We start from the raw sequence: 20,936 nt of genomic DNA, 5'->3' as shown, positions 1-20,936 counted from the left end.
GCCCCAGAGTTCTGCATTTATCCTCCAAACTCCAGACTCTGTATTTTCACAGAGCACCTGTGGGGGCGGGGGGAATCCTTCTAAGGATATCTCTAAGAGGACTGAGCTGCGTGCCTAAGACTATCCTCTCTTGGGAGGGATTTCATAAACAGTATATGCAGGTGCTGTGAGTCTCTGAATATTTACCACGCAGCTGAGCTCTTTCTCTGTTCTTCCTATGTCCTCCACTACATTGCACTAAGTAACCTAAGCTGAGATCCATACAAGGGTAGGTCACGGAACTATCCTTTTCTTGTGGAATTGGGGTCAGTTTATGATTAATCTTTGTGCTGCACAATGGATTCTGAATCTTTACCCAGGGAGTCCACTTAACAGATTTTTTCCCTGCGATTTGTAGACAATGGATCTTTTACCAGAGCTCAAATTTTCTTGCAAACTTATGTATAACCAATATCCACAAGAAATCTCAGTTCCCACAGACCAGTGGGAAGGCACAAGCACCCAGACTCACCCTGTCAAATAGCACATTTAATTCAGAAAGTCCTACCTGGAGGGCCTGTAGCTCCCTCACCACCTGGCAAACCTGGCAGACCGATAATACACTCTGCAGGTTTTCCTGGAGGACCTGGATCCCCAGGAATTCCAGGCAAGCCTGGATCTCCTAAAAGGAAGGAGACTGATTTCATAATGCTGAAACAGCAGTTCGAAGTTTTGAATGAATATTGTTTGACTTGGCTTCCCTTTCCTTAAAGGGCAGATGTAACTTGCTCTGTTCTCTGTGCTTGTTTGACCACAGTACCTCTTAGCCCATCATCACCATCATGTCCAGCATGTCCTGGTAGGCCTGGAAGTCCTGGAAATCCAGCATCACCCTTTGGGCCAGGAATGCCACTACCTCCCGGTGAACCCGTTCTACCTGGCTCTCCAGGAATAACTACACCTGGATCACCCTGCAACACACAGAGAAATGTAAACAAGCCACATGCAGCACACTTGCTAAATATAACAAATATAACTTTCTCCATCCCATGGACAGACACCTTTTTAAATTAGCTAATTGAAAGATCTCTGGGGATCTTTCACAATACCATTTGCAGTGGTTCCTATTCAGAAGAGCACTAGATATTCCCTACTGTTCACCTGGAGGTCCCACATCAGAAGGATAATTCATGTAAGCATTGAATCCTGCCTCCTTACTCTGCTATAGACATTGCTACTGAGCAATGCAAGGCACTTCCCTTAATCTGCCCTGCACTGTGATGTTGGCTGCAACTACGAGAATTTTTGGACATGTATCTGAAAAAGGACCGAAATTTATGCAATATAATTTTTCCTTTATTTTTCCTTATAGTCCTATTTTCACCCAAGTATTTTTTTAAATAATCCAGGTCAGCATCCAGATAGGTCTCATAATACTCATTTCCTGTTCTCTTTTTTCTATCAATCTTCTGAACTGCCGATTGGTGTAGCTTTGAGTACTAGAAGTTAATATTAAAGCAAGCCAACGAAGCCAAGCTTATACAAGTCATTGATGGTTCCTTTGCACTACAAAGGCCAGTCTAAATTCAGTTTTTGATGGCTTCAAGCACAGAATAGATCATTTTAAAAAGTATCATACACTGTCTGTCAAGAAATGCACAAAACGGATGATGAAATATGGACAGACTCAAAAAATAAGAAATGTCTCCTCCTCAAGGCATTCAAGTGTTATTAATTTTTTAAAAGTAGTCAGTACACTTCCATATCCTGTCAGTAGGTTAGATTCTGTCAATCCAGAAGAGGGGTTGCAGATCATAGCTGCGACTTGTTTCATTTAGGCTTCAGTTCACTGAAGCACTTGCTTGAATATATACTTTTTTTGTATTGATCTCCATTATATACTTACTTTGTATTGACCTCCATCAAAAGTGTGCCTAATTGCAATTTCTGAAAAAACATCTTTGTAGAAATTTAATAGCCTTAATAATTTGCTGTAAGCAAAGGTAAGCAAAATACCTTTTGTGTGGACTGAAAATTGCACTCCCAAAACAGCCCAAATACCTGGAGCTCTGAAATTCTGTGATTGAATTGAAAACTCTGGTTTTAGCTCTCTTTTATAAACAATTTCCTTTTGTAATATATGTGTCACTGGTCAGGAAATATAAAAACTGTTTTCCTTACTCATGTTTTAACTTTGCTTAGTATCACACTTACTGAATAGATCTATAAAGATATTTGGGCTGCATTTCTAACCAAACCTTTCCTCCTGGCAGTCCTAGATTTCCAGGCCGGCCTGGATCTCCAGTCTTTCCTTCACAACCTGGTGATCCTCTTCCTCCTGCAAGCCCTTTATCTCCTGAAAAAGGAAAAATGCTATGGTTATCACCAGGCTTTTTTTTTTTTTTTTTTTTTTTGCAAATAGTTACTCGTATAGATATGGCTATGAAGCTCTGACACTAATGTAGACAGCATCCTGATTTTAGAGCTGATGTGACATGCTGAATCTTATTCCTTACATATTCACTCAGCACCAATTGTAACATGGCTCAGTTATTTAGTTTTCTTTTACCCACCTTAAAAAAAAAAAAGAAAAAAAAAAAAAAAAAGAAAAGCCCCAAACTGAAACAGATTAAGTAACTGACAAATAAAACATTTCTGATTATCTATCCCTTACTGTTTTCTTCAAAAAACAACACGGTAGTGGTTTTAGTTTCAGAGAGTGCTTTTCTTTTTCCTGGATCACAGAAATGGCTCCAAATATTTCTACTATTCAAAGACATTTTAAAACTGGGGCATGACAGCATGAGGAATAGCCACCCTCACAGTATTCAAAACACTTTATTACCTGCACATTACAGCAGGCACTGCACTGTATATAACCAAAGTTGATTAAAAATAAAGTACTAGCACTTATGACTCTGTAATACATACACAGGTAAAGATAATCCATCTGAAGTAGGTGTGGTACCCAGATGAACTGCATCTATCTGGCCAGTTTTACAAGAAGCATCAATGTCTTACCCCTCTTCTGACAATAACAGGTACTCTTTTAAGTAGATTCAATGTTCTGGATTTCTCTGCACTTCTCCAGAGGGTATCTCTTGCCATCAAAGTCTTAGAAACATCTTTTAAAACATTCTGCTACTGACAGCTTTGATGCTTGACTTTTCAATTCATAAGCCCAAAGGCAGAAAATCATAAGAGTATTAATAAACACCTGCCTGTCTGACTAGTTTTAACTGTTTTTTTTTTTTTTTTTTTTTTTAAACTGTTCGTTGTTTTTAATCTGGAGGGAGAAAAAAAAAGAAGACAATAAAACAAACAAACAACAACAAATGCAAGAGTATTTTACCTTTTGGACCAGGATTTCCAGGAAATCCAAGCCCTGGAAAGCCTGTGTCACCTGTTGGCCCTGGGTGACCTGAATCACCTGGCTGACCTCTAGATCCAACTCTGCCTGTACAAAGAAAACAGCTGAACTCTAATGCATCTTGCTTCAAAACTTCAAAATACAAGGATTGGGCATTTCACTAGTTTATCATTATTAATTAGGACATCACTGTAGTTAACTTCATTAGAACATAGGCACTATTTCTCCTTCACAACAGGTCCTCACCTGTTAAATTGAGCATTGTTAAAATGCTATTGTGATCTCTCTCTTAACATTATCATACCAGGTACAAGCCTGTAAATTAAGCCTTTATGCAATCTACTCAAGTCTCAGACTTCCACGAACAGCAATGTGCAGATAAAAAAAATTCTACTTGTTAAGAATATGCTAACACATGATACACACTCAGAAGCAAGTGTAAGAATAGAAGCTACTGTAAAGATGACAAAAGATTCTCCCATGATATTCAGTGCAGCTTAAGGGACTCTTGTTCTATAAAACTAAAGCAGAGAGATCTTATGGTTAAGCTGGTTCTCATTTATTGTCTTTCTGGGAATGAGAAAGTCTGCAACATGTAAGACAGCAACAAGCAAAGAAATAAATTCCCAAAACCCATTGAAAAGGAACCCCAGGCTCCTATCATCTTAAGATAACGCTTAGTAACAGTCACTTAAAAAAAAGAACCTGGAAACTCAGTCATACAGCTGCTTTTTCTAGGAAGCTTGCAAATACCTTTACAAGATTTTCTGACTCTGCCTCTACAAGGTATATGACAGCCCAAAGGTTTCAGGAAGTTTAAGAATGCTTTAAGCTAATTTTGGTCCTCCTCTTTTGAGGGCTGCAGCAGTCCCAACATAACTTAGGCTAGGATCTGTCAAAATTATGCCGTAGGCTCCTTCCGGGATATATGAGCCACAACATGTATGCCAGGGGTTTCTGGTTCTCCGAGGAATTGTGTCATAGCATAGCTCTCTTTGGAATCTCAGCATTACAGCAAACCATGGACGCGTCCCCTGTGCCCTTCCCATTCACACTTACATTCTCTTTCTCTATTTTTTTCAAAGGAAATTCTACGACAAATTTCACATTTTCTTTATCACAGAAACAGAGATATCTCAGCTAGATTACCTCTGAATTTTGCTGTATTCAATGTAGACATACTCACCAGGCACTCCTGGGGGTCCAGGCAAACCAGAGGGTCCCTGTGGCCCTGGTAATCCTGGTAATGAAGTTATTGTACTGGTCTCTCCTTTCACACCTTCGGCAAACACATAGTCAGAACTTACAGAGGTATATGGTCTGGAAAGGTATAGTCTTCAGCATTTAAAAATAAAATGAACAATTTACTCGATTAAAAATGCAGTCTTCCACACTTCCCATACATCTGAAGCTCCAATAGATTTTGAAAAGCCTTCACATCCTGGCTTTGTAACAGCAAAAGTATTTTATTAATATCAAGGAAATACCACACTTTTCAGCTCTGCTGCAGGCTTATAGAGATCCAGAAAAAAAAAAATGGAATTAAGAGATGATGAATCTGCAGCTCTACTCCATAAAGATTTAATAAGTGTCATGGCCTCCTCTGAACTGATGGCAAAAACACACCATAGGCTCCATGTTTGTTTTGGACCAGAAAGATTCCAAAACACGGAATCTATTGTTGAAGACCCTGGAAAGAAACTAAAACAAAACAAAAACGTCACAGTCTCCAACAGACTACTGTGGATTTTTATATTGGAAGCAACACAACTACACCAGAACAAGTCTCAAAAATGCCTTGTTACTGGATCAAGTCCTGGGTAACTTGGTCTGATCTCACAGCTGATCTTGCTCTGTGCAGGTAGTTGGACTAACACCTAATGGGGTCCCTACTGTCCTCAGTGGAATCAAATCTGGAACACTGCTTGGAAATGGAAAACTCATTCCAAGATAAACTTCCTATGATGCCTAGATCACTTCTGTGTCTTCAAACTCTATAATTTCAAACAAGTGCTCAAGTATGTAAAGAATGGTAAAATCATAAGTTACAAACCAATTTCTCCAGGTAATCCGAGTGGACCAGGTACTCCTTTAGAGCCTTTGAGACCTCTTGTTCCTTGTGCTCCATATCCTGGTGGTCCAGGAAGTCCCATCTCTCCAGTGAGACCAAGATTACCAGGCAATCCTGGTAGTCCTCTGTCTCCTTTCGATCCAGCTAGTCCCTATTAATAATCACATATATGTATATACCAAGTATTATTTCCATGACAGCTTTCATAACAAGATGTCTGATTTTCTATATGACTATAATCTGAAATTATTTTAATGACAAAGTAGCTCTGTCAATTTAAGAGGAATTATTTATCTGACCTAGTTATGATTTTCATTAAAGGAAATGGATTTTTACCAACAATGGTTATTCATCCTTTCTATTAAAAGAGAAAGTGCAAATAAATATGGAGGGCTTGATTTTCAACCACTGTGGCACTATACTATTTACTTTCTAAATAACTTATGGAAAAAAAAATTCAGCTCTGGTTCTGCTTGAAGACAGGCTTGGAGATACTTATATCTGAAACATTTCTAAAGTTTTTCGATAAACACATCACAATAATAGTTAAGTTTTTATTCTGCTGAACAAAGAGCTCTGCTCTAAAGATCCTAGTCCCATGGTAGGTCTGCCAGCTTTTATTGTTTCTCTCAGCCCTGACTAATGATTAACTCCTAAAGACGGAACATGAATTATTTGGAGATGACAATTATTTCCTTTTAAGAATCATGACTAGACAGGTAAGTTGTCATTATTATTTTCTCATATATGTCCTAGGAATCCAAGGCAATGCTCCAATTTAAATATCCAACCAACAAAACAATTGACTGCTGAGATTTTTCCAGCAACATGACTCTACCAGAGTTCACCTCTTGCTGATATTACAGAATACTCTCTCTCTTACTTGCATTTCACCTTATGCATATTGGATGCTATAGCTGCATCAGAGGATATTCAGTTAAGACATCCAAACAGATTAAACAGATTGTAAAGGGGATATTGACACAATTTTCTGTAACAACTGCAAGCAGTACATACCCACCTGCTCTCCTTTAGAACCCTTTGCACCTTTCAAGCCAGGTCTTCCCAGAAATCCACTTGAACCTTTTCTTCCTTTGTCTCCTTCAGCCCCTTGATCTCCTTGCTCACCTTTTGGTCCTTCTGGATACACATATCCTGGATCACCTTTTGATCCTTTATGTCCTTGGTTTCCTTTAAAACCTGGAAGTCCCTGGAACAAAGCAACCAAGAGAATTTATATGCTAGATATCAAAGTTTCCAAGCTTTCATTTACATTTAAATTAAAGCTTTCATTTCATTTTAAAGTAAATATCTGAGGGTAGCTCTCTTTATTCTCATTTTTATTTGCTGTAATTGCATATTTCAATGAACAGTGCCTTTTTTTTTTCTCCTAGCCTTCACTCTTTCTGGCCCCAATTGTCATCTCATATATACTACTGTAAGCTGCAGTAATGCAGGATAAGACTATTAGGTATGCGTTTGTGCTTCTGTAGCACAAAAGTACAGGCAAGAAAACACCTTGAAAGCACCTGATCAGTGGTTTCCATAATGCTGCCATATTTGGCTCTGTCCACTTGCATCTCCTGGTCTCTCTTGTCTCCCCCTCAGAGTAGAATGTGGAGCTGAAAGTGCACTGGCCTCTAGTGATCTGGGGCTAATGAATTCTTGGGAGCCTTTGGAAAGAGCTTGTTAGCAGGCTCTTTCATTCTGCATTTGCATGGCACTGAGCACAATGAATTCTTGTGTGTGACTGTTTTGTATTGGGCAGTACAAGAGTTCTGATAGTAATTCTTCAAAAATAATTATTACTACAGGCACAAGTTAGAAGAGCCATAAGGCATGTCTATGGCAGGTGTCTGCCTTCTCTTTTCAGCAGTTTCCCCAAGAGGGAATGTCCTGCGCATCTCTGAAATAGATATTATGAGAAGAAAGTTCCTCTGCACAGTTCTTCTGGACACAAGATATGTAAGAGGTCTGACTAAGATCAGAGAGCACACAGATTACACGCTTTATAGCCACAGTCATGATTATACTATTATGCACATTTACATGATCTGATGGTAAACTAGCCAGGTCAGGCAGAAGCAGTCTAGCCATCCTGAAATACAGCACAGGTTAGCTGCCCACGTATCATGCACGATGCTTGTGCCATGAGCTGAATTTCCTACTGCACTGAGCAAACCAGGCTTATTTAAATATGTCAGCTGTGTTCATATTATAATCACTACTTAGGCCTGCTAGGCAGACATTCTTCATCAGCACTAAAGAGACAACTATTGTAACCAGCTGATATGCAGCTTAATGTAGCACCAGCCAAGAAGTTTCTCTGAAATATTTTTTGTAGAATCTGAAAAATAACCTGAAAGTCATAAATAATTCCTGTCTTACTTGAGGCCCTGGAAACCCTGGTGCTCCTGGAGAGCCTGGAGATCCTTTGGAACCTGGTGTTCCTTCTCTACCTGCAAGAGAGACAGCATCTTTTGTACAGAAAAAAATAAAACAAACAGATTTTGGCAAGCTCTGATCATCACACTTAGCCCTGAACATTGCAGCCTTTCCCATTTACTGCATAAGCACAAACTGACTTGGCTTCAGGCTGCACCTGAGCCCAACAGTACTCTAGCTTCAGTTTTTTAGGACTTCTGCTTGAATCAGTACACAGAGTTGCATAATGCTATATTAAATGATCACATCCTCAAGGCTACATCAAGGATCGTTGAGTACAGGTTTATACTGCATACTGCGGACATGTCCGCACCAATTCCAATTCTCAGGCAATAAACAAAAGAATGTCCCACTATCCCCTTAGGCAAATCATGATAATTTACCAGGGATTCCATCTTGGCCACGTGGCCCAGGAGGACCAGGAAGACCAGGTGTTCCTGGAACATAGCTGCAATCAGTACACAGGCAAGCTTCATCACCTAGAATGAGGTTGTAGATTCATTAATTGTTCTATAGCAATTAATTATTTGCATATTGCAAATTAAGCAATTTAATTAATGTGCTGCATTACTTGTTCTAGAGGATGGCTAATAATTTTTGGACAGAGAGTTGTATGAACATGGCCTTAAATCTGTTTGTGTATCAAACTCTGCATGCCTTATAAAACAAGCAAACAAAACCACAAAATTCTTCCAGTACAGTATTTTTCTGTGGTCAGACAGTGACTATTAGAGCTGACTACATTTAATTGCAAATGTAGGAACATTCATTTGATTTTTTTTGAAGTCTAGTTTCAGTGAACTAGTTGGAAACACCCACTGATACGCCAAATTCTCTCAAAAGAAGGAAGGGACAGAGGCAATGAGCTAAAACGGCACAAGAACAACTTGAAAAACTTCAACAACTGGCAAGCATCAGAGAGATTCAGTTCCTGTGCCGATATTCACAGGAAGAAACTAGCAAATTTTAGATTGATGTCCTTTGGGAAGCTAGTAAAAGATTTTATTTCTAGTTCCTTCTCCCAAAGATCAACTATTGAGCAGAACAAATACTAGGGGAACGTGAAAGCCCAAAAACCCCACCTGCCCCGTAATAACTGTTTGCCCCAAGGGAGATCGGCACTGCACACTTCTGCTTTTCCAGATGCTCTTCACTAACAGAGGAAGACATCTTGCTGCCCTTAATGGACTTTCTTTGTGCTCTGGACTCAAATACAACGAGAAGTCAAGCAGTTTCTGAATTTCATGAGAACTCATGAAGATTGACAGATTGTACCACCTACTTCTAGAGGGGTAGTTTTAAAGAAGGATGTAGAAATGACAATAGTACTTGTTGCACTCAGCACTGCATCTTGGTTTTCACTTGAAAAAGAAGGACCAGTGAGTAGTTACCAACACAATCCAGCCCAGAGAAAGCATTTTCATGTGCAAAATACGGTATATGGAAGCAAAGTGAGACCTGACACAAAGAAGAATACATATAGTCCTGTACTGAGACTGAACATAATCGTTTTGTACTCCTGCCTTTATTTCTCCTAAACTAGAGCAGCTCTCGTGAACATGTTTTCCTGCCTACTGGTAAGAGCGAACATCATACCAATCCCAAGGACATTGTTTGTCAACACTGTAACTGACCTTTCATGCCAGTATCTCCTGGATATCCTGGAGGTCCCACACAGCCTGGCTCTCCAGGAAGACCTGGTAGGCCAGTTCTAAATGTTATTCTACCTGTTAAAAAAATAAACATAGCACCATTATTTCACTAGACTGTTCAGATATTTTTCTATTTGCTGACAGAAAAAGAAGGTTCAGTGATCAGATAGAGACAACATTCATTTAAAAGAAAGAATAGTCTGGACAAATCCAAACTATTCTTGTTTGAAATACTGAAACCTCACCTGGTTCCCCAGGGGGACCTGGTAACCCAACAGAACCAGGTCTGCCAGGAATCCCAGGTAGTCCTGGAGGGCCCACAATGTGCATGCCAGGTTGTCCTTTCTCCCCTTTTATTCCTTTTGGCCCAGGAAATCCTGGGGGACCTCTCAGACCAGGTCTTGACATACCTAACCAAAGAGAAAAAATGCAAAAAGAATTGCAGAAGAACCAGAACTTCAAAGCGAAGCAAGCAGGCAGAGTTCAGCCAAAAAGTCTTTGCTGTATTGTGATAGAAGTTCTCTATACAGCTGGCACATAGAAACTTTGAAGTGATGAGTTTTTGTCTCTTAGAGATGACTTTAAAAACACCTTAAAGATTACACAAAGCTAATAGGGTGTAACACAGAGGATAGACAATGTATTTTATTGTGCTGCTGGATCACTACACCTACCTGGTCTACCAGTATCTCCAGGAGGACCCCTTGGCCCTGCAAAAGCAAGGTATTTAGAACCTTGGTTAGATTGCTCTATACTTAGCAAAATCACAATAACATTAATTGCAAACTTTGGGTTTTGGCATTTTATGCTAATTTTATCTTTTAAGAATGTCTGAGTAGGCATCTACCATTTATGCAACTGTTGCACACAGTCCTCACAAACCCCGCAAGAGCCTGACATATGCAACAGGTAAAGCATCCATCACATTTGTCTTAAGTGGTGGTGCTACCCAATTACTTGAGAAGGACTTACGGCCTTAACACCTCTTTCTTTTCTGCCATTATTCTGCATTTCTTCTAATAAAGATACTACCTTCTCCTACTAAACTGCAGCAAATGATGTACTCGCATCTTTTCGAAGACTGACTTGCCTCTCACAATCCCTTGCATATGTGCATTCAAGGGGATTTACAACAGCAAGGAGTGAAGGCAAGATGAACACTCACATAAACATTCATAAAACTGGAACATCAAAGAAAAGTAAGCAAGCGCTTAGTAGGATGAGCATGAGACAAACAGCTTACAATATACTGCCTCGGAATTCAGTTCATAAATTTTTGTTCTACTGTGAAAAAGCCAAGATAAAAATAATTTTACAGAATATCCAAAAATAAACAAAAACTTGCAGATCTTTATTATTTTCAAAGTTCAGACAATAAAAACGGCATAAGAAAATCAGTGAAGGCTACAACAAATCTTAGTTTGATCTTTAACAAAAGACTACAGCCCTGATGGTTAGTCTATGGCATACACCAATAATGTGCTGCTGTAGGATCCCACTGCAGTCACAAAGCAGGATTTAAGTGAGCTTTGGTGCTCATCTCAATTGTCTGGAAGGAAAGTGTGCCAGCTTCATTACTTTTAATAGGAAACACGGCTATAGATTAACATCTCAGGATAAATTTAAGTTCTGCAATTTTACAGGAATAATTTGGAAATCAAGGCAGAAAGGCAGAGGCAGATGACCAGGAGATCACACTATGAAAAAAGCTAGCTTGTTAACAAGGCTTTTGAGTAGGCAGCTCCTGCTAAAAGACGGTGGTTTCACATGTCACTCACCAGGCACACCACGTTGACCTTTTGGGCCTGGAAGTCCAGGAAGCCCTTCATCTCCTTTTTCACCAACCACTTTATCATAATACTCTGTCTTAATAGAAAGATAATAAGAAAAAGAAAGAATAGTAAGAATGAAGAGAGAAGCACAGTGCCTCATATTATAACATTCTAACCAAATGGTCAATTTCATTAATTACTATGATCTTGTGATAATATAAGACCTCTCTAAAATAGTATATGATTAGCATACTATTTTTTCCACAAACAGCCAGAAATGAAATTGCTACATGTATGTAACATCATAGACCTGCAGAAACAGGTGGGCCTGAAACGTTCAGCTCAGTACTTGAGCTCACAGAGAACTTCTTTGTGTGGGGGTATGGTTGTACTGGGCAGGTACAAGCTGACAACCCAATCACGAACATTAATGAAGAAAAACAAACAAACAAACACTCTTGAAAGGAATTGAAAGGCATCACTTAATCTATTCCATTGTCTCCAGCCAGCATCCACTATATGAAAGCCACTAATTTCTTGCTCTTTTCTGGATTATTTTCTGTAGGCACCAATGCCTGAGAACAAGTATTATTTATGTCCCAAAATACATGCATCACTTTGAAATTTAAATGGATGACTACCAAAATACTGTTTTTAAATGGAATAAAACTGTGATTAAAATCAAAATTCACAATTTTTATTTTTGTTCTCTACATTCTTATAAGAGGAGTGTTTTGTCCTACTCTGTCAGTATCACAACTTTTGAAAAAGTTACTTGTTAAATTGGGCAAAAGGTTTCCATTATGGCAAGGAGATGACAGAAATTTTACGCAACTTCTTCGCATTGCAAGATTAACATTACGTTTGGAACTTACTAGACTATCAGTTTAAAAATTAACTCCTATGAATTTCTCTAACTATTCTGTAACAGTCTGGTCTCCTGTCAAAATGCTGGAACCGCAGGGAGACCCTGCATCAGCATATCTTGCATTCAGCTTTCCATAAAGGGAAATCCCATTTCTGTCAGATCTCCAGCAATGTTCCTACTTTTAGAAATCCATACCTTGGCTGATACCCTCATGGGACATCCATTATTGTGACATATAGTCAGTTTGGCTTAATTTTAGTTTACAAATAATAATAATGATAATTTACACTTACTCGACCACAAGCTCCAGGTGGACCAGTGTCTCCTTTCGCCCCCTTCATTTGGGAACAGAAATGGGTCTTTAAGTTTATTTATTAAAAACATATTCATGACATTTGACACCCCCTGTTACTTCAGTACATTGCTTATAACATGCAGGAAGGACTTCTGCTCCTGATAAGTCCTTCATCAACATCTGTGTCTGTTCCTGACAAACTATTCACCATATTACTCGAACCAAAAATTGCAGGAGCACATCAGCAGGCAGGGATAAAAACCTGCTCAAACATGTACTCTTTTTCAGCCAATCTATTTAAGATTCAAAGATATCATTAGTTGTCAGATTTTAGGTAAAATAAAACATATTGTACATGCAGTGATATGCAATAATAACCACAAAACACGCCCTATGCTCATCCTCACAAACAACGACAAAACCATTAGACAATACCTTAGCTCCTTGTTTTCCAGCAAACCCTGGTTTGCCCTGTTTGCCCTTTTGTCCCTGCAGGTGACAGTACAGAAGTATTAGGATGGTTATTATTATTTTTTTTAAACCAATGTCAGCAATAGGATTCAAAATTCAAAGCTTTAATTTTTCATGGTGATGCCAAGATGAATGTGACGTGCTCGGGGAAGAAATCTGTGAGAAATTCCTATGGAAATTCACTCAGTTTGTCATAAAGTTCTGCATCTGTACAAAATACCACATGGCTAACTTCCAAGCCTGTCTTATCATGGCACATTCTACCATTTCCAAGGTGGAAACACTAAGGATCGTACAAGAACAGGAGGCTCTGGTTTGTTTTTCTTCTGCAAGCTACTGTTTCTGAAAAAGTAGAAACTGAACGCAGTCTGAAATCCTCCCATTCAGCAACTCCTTCTCTCAGAACTTATCCAGTCTCCAGGATAATGCAGATCTCTGGAGGCCTCAGCAAGCCAAGCCACGAAACAGTTTAGGTTGCTACTATCACTTTCTACAAGTGCATTTATGTGAGGAAAGGCACTTTTGCTCCTTGAAGGATTACACAGTTGCATACATTGCAAGCCAGCAAAGTTAGAAATGGTAACAGAACAAGGACGTACCCTGGACATGGCAGAAAGTTTGCTTTCTGATAGCCGAGTAATAACACAGTAAAGCTTTGCGGTCTGTCATACCACATTCTTTACTGGCCTGGAATGTGTTTAGACTGGGCACTGAGGTTGTTTTTACACAAAGAAGAAGGTTTTTCAGCAAGACATTTGCAAAGCTGGCCTATTCTGACAATAAGAGTTTTGACAACATATTTGTAAGGTCACTGTGACCTAATGATGCTAAGATGGAGGCAAAGTAAATATAGTAGAATTGATATTTAACTGCTGGAATAAGCCATTTCAAATATATTTAGAAAATATTAGCTTTTTAATTAGTCCATAAATGAGATCATTTTGGTTATCAATTGGCATATTTAAAGAATGTGTCCCAAGATGAGTTATATGAAAGGAAATGTTTCACAGGGTATGCAAATTGTCATTGCCAAAACCCATACTGCAATGAAATAAAAAGCTTCAGCAGGAAGATATGACCTTGATAAACGCATTGTTACTTAAATATATATTACTCGGAAAACATTTAGAAGGCTTCCATCATTACCGGCAAACCAGGTGGACCTGGGGCACCTTCTTTTCCAGGTTTACCCTACCAAAATTAAAGAGAAATATTCAAAAGAAGTGTCACTGCATTCTAAAAGCATAACAACTAAATGACGTGCATACAACTGTACTTTATGTCTTTATGAATTTAGAAAAGCAAGTTAGGTTATTTTTAAAATGCTCCTTACTTCTAATCATAATTACTGTTCATAAAACTACAAAACAGAGAGTAAGGCATTCCTTGGAATGAAAAGCTTGAGCCCTCCTCCTATGAAGGATTAGTACAGGCAGACACTTGACCAGCACAAAGTTTCAGGGAACTGCAGAAAGCCCAGTTTAAAAAAAAAAAAAAAAAAAAAAAAAAAAAAAAATCAGATCTCTGCAAAGGCAAGACAAACTTCGATGAAACAACATAGCAGCTAGCAGTTCCTAGGAATAATAGGAATTCCTTGAAGAGAAATTACTTAATGAAAAAATGGTAGGGACTGAATTTAAAACATAGTGGGGGTAGAGCAGTGAATGAAAAAGTGAAAATGGAAAAAGACAGCAGGCCAAAGGTATCTGCTGCTTTCTGTGGTACAGAGCACCTCAGGCCGCCTTCTGCTGGGCTTCTGGCCTGGAGCGTGGCTACCATCCACGTTAAAAGATTCAGAGCAGCAGCAACAACGGGAGAGAATGGTAAGGAAAGGGAGAGGAGGGGGAAAATGGGGAGAAAACAGAGGGAGAGAACATAGTTCTGGATAAGGGTACCTTATTTGGCACCTAAAAGGTGGAAATATAGAAAACGTTCATTAAAATGCATAGTAGGAGGGTAGTGACAAGATAAAAGTAGAATGAAAGATACTGCGTTCAGAACAACAGAAAAAGAGTACAAGTCTTTTTTTTTTTTTTTTTTTTTTTTTTTTTAAAAATACTGAATACATCGAGGAAAGATTTGAAATAATTTCAAAAGAGATGGCTAGACCATGAGTTATAGTCTAAACATTAGCAGAAAGAGTAATACTCAAAAGATAAAATGATGACATGTACACAGACAACATGATCCAGAAGCAGAGAATATGTAGAAAGAATAATGAACATTGAGTAACAGGCACGCTTAGTACTTTATGCCAGTAATTCAAACAGAAATGTAGTGTTTCATAACCTACAGGAGTAATAAAAATAACAAGCAAGATGTTCTATAGCATCATCATTATGACTGAAAAGTGCAATCTAAAGATGTTACTGGTCTAGGCTTGCTACCCTTCCTTGTGTAAGTATATTGCAACTGCAAGTAGTATGAGAAAAGCTATTAAATAAATACATATCTTTGAATCAGATTAAATATTTAATCTGAAAATTATTTTTTCTTAACATTGCTTTTAAAATGTTCAGACTTATATTTGGAATTGAGGAATCAAAATGTTTTAATCAGAAGATGTTTTCATCTCTTACTCACACATTGGCACTGCAATGCTAGTACGTGGCCAGAAGAGTAGATTTTTTCCTAAGTTTTAGTAGCAGGACCCTTCCAGCAAAACAAATGGAAGTGCATTCACCATCTTTATCTCCTGTACTCATGGTACACGAGCCTCTAAGAACAGATATTTGACCTTCTGATCTCAAGTCTGTTATACCAGACAAAAGAACTTTTGAACTGTAGAAATTTTGCTCTGAATGGTGTTGAAACAAAGCTTGAAAGCAACATCGGTGCGACACTGCCCTTCAGGTAAGGCTGGCAATCAGTTTGTTCAGTTGTTTGCACACACCTGTGCTCCAGGTTCTCCACGGTCACCCTTTTCACTCTGAGAATCACCAACTGGCCCCTGTAACAATGCACAATATTTGAAACACTAAATTAATTTAATCTTCTACCACTTTCTTATCTTCAGTAATTATAAAAGTGAAGTACAATTAAATTTATTAACAGCTATTCATTAAAGGTCAGAATAAGTTAATGTAAATGCTGGACTCTGAAGAGTACTATTTACTAGGTGATACTCCTTGAATGTCAGGACTTTCAGGATTTATTTCAGGTCACTTACTGTAAACCCCACTGGCCCTGGGGGTCCTCTTGATCCTTTTTCTCCTTTCTCTCCTTTCAAGTCCTATCACAAGGAAAGTCAACATTTAATATAGTACCTTGGATTTTTCTGTGCTGACCAAAAACTCAGTATTTACAAACAAATAAATAAAACACTTTGTGTTACCAACAAGTTGCTAATCTCTGTAAGCAGAGATGGTACTTGAATGACTGAGAAAGGAACTACATTTAAATGTCCAGTCCATATTGTCCGAATCAGGAACTAGCTCTGCATTTATTGCTAAACACGAAGACTTCTAAAGGACCTTTCTGTGGCAGAAACATGGCAATAAATATCCAAAGGATCAGCAATAAATCCCAAATGGAAAACAAATAAAGCTTCATTGCTCAGGGGAGATGCAGTTGCCCACAGTGCGTGAATGCCAGCAACTAACCATGTGATCCATGCTTCTCTTGGCTCAAGATTATGTTGCCTTACTGTGTAGTGCAGCTATGTACTACATATATGTAGTACAGTTATGTATTTTGTAGTGGGCCACAGTCTAAACTCATCATAAAACCAAAGTTTATTCACTGCCTACCTAATAGCTGGTTGGACTTACACTCCAAACTATACATGTCATATGCATCAGGAATGTTAAGGTTTTTTTATAGTTTTATTTGTTTGATAATCTGCAGTGCTCTATGCCTCTGAAAAATAGCCATTCTCTCATTCAACGCTGCCACAGCTGTGACTGTAAAATACACCAGGTGCTCAACACCTGATTTAAACAGGAAAGAGCTGCTGTCTCGAAGTTGAACTTTGATTACTCTACAATCTTCTCTCTCTGTCCTGGAGTACAAATGAATTTAAGCCCACAACAGAGAACAAGGATTGATAACTTCAAGAAAATCAAATCAGGAAAACAGAGGTAAAAACCAGGGAGAAAGAGTTGTTCAATAAATATGTGAAGATAGCAGTGTAGTTGATATACAGTTTTAAGTTCTTTGAAAGAGCAAAACCGTTTTTTTTTTTTTTTTGGATTTACAAGGCAGTATTTAAAATGAAGGTTGAATCACAGTATTATTTTTTCTCAAATACTTAGTTTTTCCAGTGTTTTCCATGAGTACCCACATTCCATTAAAAGAATGAGAAAAAAAAATGATTTAATGCATGTAAGTGTGTTGTAAGCTTTTTTTGAAATGGAAGTAGTAGCTAAGAGTCTTCCTGTGACAAGCCTCAGAGGTCAGCGTAGCTCTGGCTTTGAAGGCTATTCAGAAAATCCATGCTGGTTTGGACAAGCTAGAAGTGATTTACTTTTCATGTATTCAAGGGTTTCCACGATAGGAGGTTTCCTAACAAGCATTTAACATTCCACTAGCATCATGCAGATGTGCATATGAGTGCACAGGACTCAGCTGAGCTGGCTGAACAGATATGCTCCAAGAAGTGCTTATTATCCAATTAAACAAGTCAGAAAAAAGTTAAAATGGGTGAAAGGAAATGTCAGCTGAACAGCAAAGATGAAGATGCTTTTCTCAAAGTACAAAACAGCATGGATGGCTTATCTGTATCTGATCACAGACATATTTTAATACCGTCATGTTGTCAGGTCCACTTAATGTCACAATTACGGTTCCTGGTGGTCCAGGGGGTCCAGTTAATCCAGTGTCACCCTGAATATAAAAAAAATTAAGCAGTTGAAAAAAAATATATAAATATATATATTGTTTTGTTTCAAATCACTATCCCTATATTTTCAAATTTGTGAAACTTTCTCTATAACTATACTTAGCCATTAATGAATTTAACATTTCTCTTAGCTTGTTATTTACTTTCATTGACAAAAAAGGCATATAGAAGTTTTAATACTTCCACAGCATCCTCTTTCTGTACGAGAAATTGAAAAAATCCCTATACTCATTTATGTTAGAGTATCTAGAATTAAAGTACTTCAAATATTATTTACTTAAAAGTTATATAGGCATTTTAGCTGTAAATCACCTAAAATATCCCATTGGAACTATTGTCATTTTTCACCAAGACTGATTAAGTCAGTCAATAGAATACATGTCACCGGTGACATGGGCAAAACTACAGTCTATATACACCAAGTATAACTAACATATTACTGACAGTTGGCTGTCAGTATACATATTACATATGCATGTAAACACAGGCCTATTACAATTGGCTTTCATCATTAATTCCTTGAAGAATTTTAAGGGTGCACTTGAAACTTAACTACAAAGAAAGCAACGCTCCATAAGAAAGCAAGGCAGGCTCCTGTCACCAACTCAGAAAATTCTTTCTGGTAATAATTACAGTATTAGCCCCACTTTCAGATAATGCTATGAAATGCCCTAAGTATTCAAAATGATCCTGTCCGGACATTAGGACTGGCTACAGATTCCTGGCAATTGCATGATTCGGTTCTAATAAATAAAATATTTGCCCATAGACATTTCTGTCTTAGTGTAAGTTGTATTTGACGCAAAGTAAGAATATGAATGACAGATACTGGAAGGTTTTCTTCGAAAGATTTGAGTTTTTCTGGCATCATGAAGGCAGACATGGAAAATATGTTGGTCATAAGAAGGTGTGAGTCTACAGATGCTGTATATTGATCAATGTTTACCTACTTGGATTAGCAATGGAATCCTAAATGCTTATGACATACATATCACTTTAATGAGATTTGTTAGTAAATATTAACTGCTGGCTCCTCAAACTATTAGCCTGTTTCTACCCTTCTATCAGGAAGTTTATATCATTATCTTTTATGTGAAAACATGAAAACAGTTTGTCCTTAGATACTAATTGCTATGTTCCCATCTTCCAAAAAAAAGAAGAACGCCTTCCATGTATTTGCTGAAAACTATTTCACAGTACTTACTTCTCCAAACAGGTCACAACAGTATGTAAGAAAAGCAGAAAAAACCCTTCAAATATGTTTTAAGCATTTTATACAATTACCTTTCTTCCTTTGTTTCCTATTACTTTCATTCCCATGAGACCCTGTGAAAGAGCCATAAAAGTTAATGCTTTTATTTTAAAAAATACCCATAAAATGTATAAACTGATGTTACAGTAAATAGGAATCTTTCATTCTTATTACCAATCTGAGACTACCTTAGGTCCTGGAGGTCCTGCTCTCCCTGGCATTCCCTACAGAGAGAAAAGATTCTTAGTGTAAAATACTGCAGTCTTCAGCACTAGTTTAGGCCATTAATTGGGCCAGGGCTTTTCTGTTTTCTCTACCAAGTTCTACACACTGGGTTCCAAGTACACATTTTTTGCCTGCGTTAGATCACACTTTTATTCATTAGTCCACCTTTACAACTGCAATTTGTCATAAAAGCAAGGCAGAGCAGAATATTTACATGATCTGATTTGCAAACAGATCTTTCTCCCTCTCTTATAGTTCTACCCTTTAGTATGTAATGTGAGTTTGTGAGTAATTAAGGAAAACTGATGATTTATTCATAACTGTATGACAATACTTTGAAAAACATGGAGATTATCAAGCATAAAAATAATGAAAAGAGAGTGGGGGGGGGGCGCACGCGCAGGAAGTCAGGGTGTGTGTGTAGGTATGGATTTCACATATTCACAACTTCATACTCACTGAAACTCCTGGAGGGCCCTGTGGTCCAATTTCCCCAGGATATCCTTGAATACCCTGGGAACCCTGTATATTAAAAAAGAAAAAGGAATACATGTTATGGCAAGATTATGAACAATTCCCTTTGTTAAATTCAGTGAACTGAATAAGAAACAGAGAAACAGCATTGTCTCTGGATTTTCCTTTTCATGTCTCAGGATAATATAGTAGAATTTCTCTTCACTGCATCATTAGTTGGTATATGATTTGAAACATAAAAATACATGCCTGCACTAAAACAAAATTACTCAAATGGGAATGCAGTCATGGACGTCTTCATTATCCACATAAGACTGTCAGCCCTACTATATACTTAATTTCTAGGATATTGCATGCAATAAATTGTGTATTTTAAAATTTGGGAGAACTAAAAATATTCATTTGTTCATTGTCAATTTTATTCCTCCATTGATTGTTAGCTGTCCTCCATTTATTGTTAGGTTTAAAAGAAAAGCCTACTCTTCATCTTCTATCAATCTGTGTTTTGTAAGTATGGATCATAATGTCTTGTATTAATGATTCTCTAGAAGCTGAACAAGACTAATCTTTCCAGTGTTACCTATGGCAGTTGTCTTCATTTCAAAAGTATTTTCTTAATCTCTTAAGTATCTGTTTTGAGACTGGGTGATCAGAGGTAAATACAACATTGTATGTGGAATTATACCATTGAAGGTCACAACAACATTTTAGTTGACTTTTTTTTAAAGTATGCTAATAATTTCTTTGCTTTTATGTCATCTCTTGCCCACTGACTAAGATGTCTTTATTAAAACTGATAACATAGGTACCCAGTTTCCTCCCTGCCGCTGCAGTGGGAGAACAGTAATGTGATAAATTGACCAAATTATTATTCCAAAGTATATTAACATGTATTCATGAAAATTATTTCCATAGCAAGCTGCACATCTAGTTGGTTTAACTGCATCACTTTAACATACACTAGAATTTTCACTCATTTCATTAACATTTAAATAATTGTATATGATTACTCGTGTTGTCTGCCTCCTGACTTTTGCATACTGCTTTACTAATGTATGATGGAGATTTCTCATTCTTATGAGAAAACTCATTACTACTGACTTTGGGTACTCTTAAGTATTGAAAAGTCACAAGAAACCTTTCGTATATATTAACTAAATTAAATGAAGTTAATAATATTTAGAGAAACGGTTACTTGTTAGTTTAGAAACTAATGATACAT

At 37.7% G+C, this 20,936-nt stretch overlaps 1 protein-coding gene across 1 annotated transcript in view; it reads right to left on the bottom strand.

Annotated features, from left to right (window-relative positions):
* The window catches only part of COL4A3 (collagen type IV alpha 3 chain), a 42,482-nt gene that overhangs the window by 18,157 nt on the left and 3,389 nt on the right, over nucleotides 1-20,936 (bottom strand). The window contains exons 7-28 of the mRNA XM_088528498.1: nucleotides 19,700-19,762; nucleotides 19,204-19,239; nucleotides 19,048-19,089; nucleotides 17,670-17,747; nucleotides 16,093-16,155; nucleotides 15,817-15,873; nucleotides 14,070-14,114; nucleotides 12,888-12,941; nucleotides 12,451-12,492; nucleotides 11,296-11,383; nucleotides 10,192-10,227; nucleotides 9,763-9,927; nucleotides 9,500-9,592; nucleotides 8,249-8,344; nucleotides 7,809-7,879; nucleotides 6,442-6,630; nucleotides 5,403-5,571; nucleotides 4,536-4,628; nucleotides 3,332-3,436; nucleotides 2,238-2,335; nucleotides 800-950; nucleotides 548-661 (exon numbers count right to left, since the gene is read on the bottom strand). Coding sequence (XP_088384624.1) covers nucleotides 548-661; nucleotides 800-950; nucleotides 2,238-2,335; nucleotides 3,332-3,436; nucleotides 4,536-4,628; nucleotides 5,403-5,571; nucleotides 6,442-6,630; nucleotides 7,809-7,879; nucleotides 8,249-8,344; nucleotides 9,500-9,592; nucleotides 9,763-9,927; nucleotides 10,192-10,227; nucleotides 11,296-11,383; nucleotides 12,451-12,492; nucleotides 12,888-12,941; nucleotides 14,070-14,114; nucleotides 15,817-15,873; nucleotides 16,093-16,155; nucleotides 17,670-17,747; nucleotides 19,048-19,089; nucleotides 19,204-19,239; nucleotides 19,700-19,762 — 1,948 coding nt within the window. The remainder of the gene's footprint in view (nucleotides 1-547; nucleotides 662-799; nucleotides 951-2,237; nucleotides 2,336-3,331; nucleotides 3,437-4,535; nucleotides 4,629-5,402; nucleotides 5,572-6,441; nucleotides 6,631-7,808; nucleotides 7,880-8,248; nucleotides 8,345-9,499; nucleotides 9,593-9,762; nucleotides 9,928-10,191; nucleotides 10,228-11,295; nucleotides 11,384-12,450; nucleotides 12,493-12,887; nucleotides 12,942-14,069; nucleotides 14,115-15,816; nucleotides 15,874-16,092; nucleotides 16,156-17,669; nucleotides 17,748-19,047; nucleotides 19,090-19,203; nucleotides 19,240-19,699; nucleotides 19,763-20,936) is intronic.

This window comes from Tinamus guttatus, unplaced genomic scaffold, assembly GCF_059628265.1.
Source record: "Tinamus guttatus ecotype Peru unplaced genomic scaffold, ASM5962826v1 Tinamus_guttatus_pri_ptg000311l, whole genome shotgun sequence".
NCBI classification, from domain to species: domain Eukaryota; kingdom Metazoa; phylum Chordata; class Aves; order Tinamiformes; family Tinamidae; genus Tinamus; species Tinamus guttatus.
This window is presented reverse-complemented; position numbering and strand designations above follow the sequence as displayed.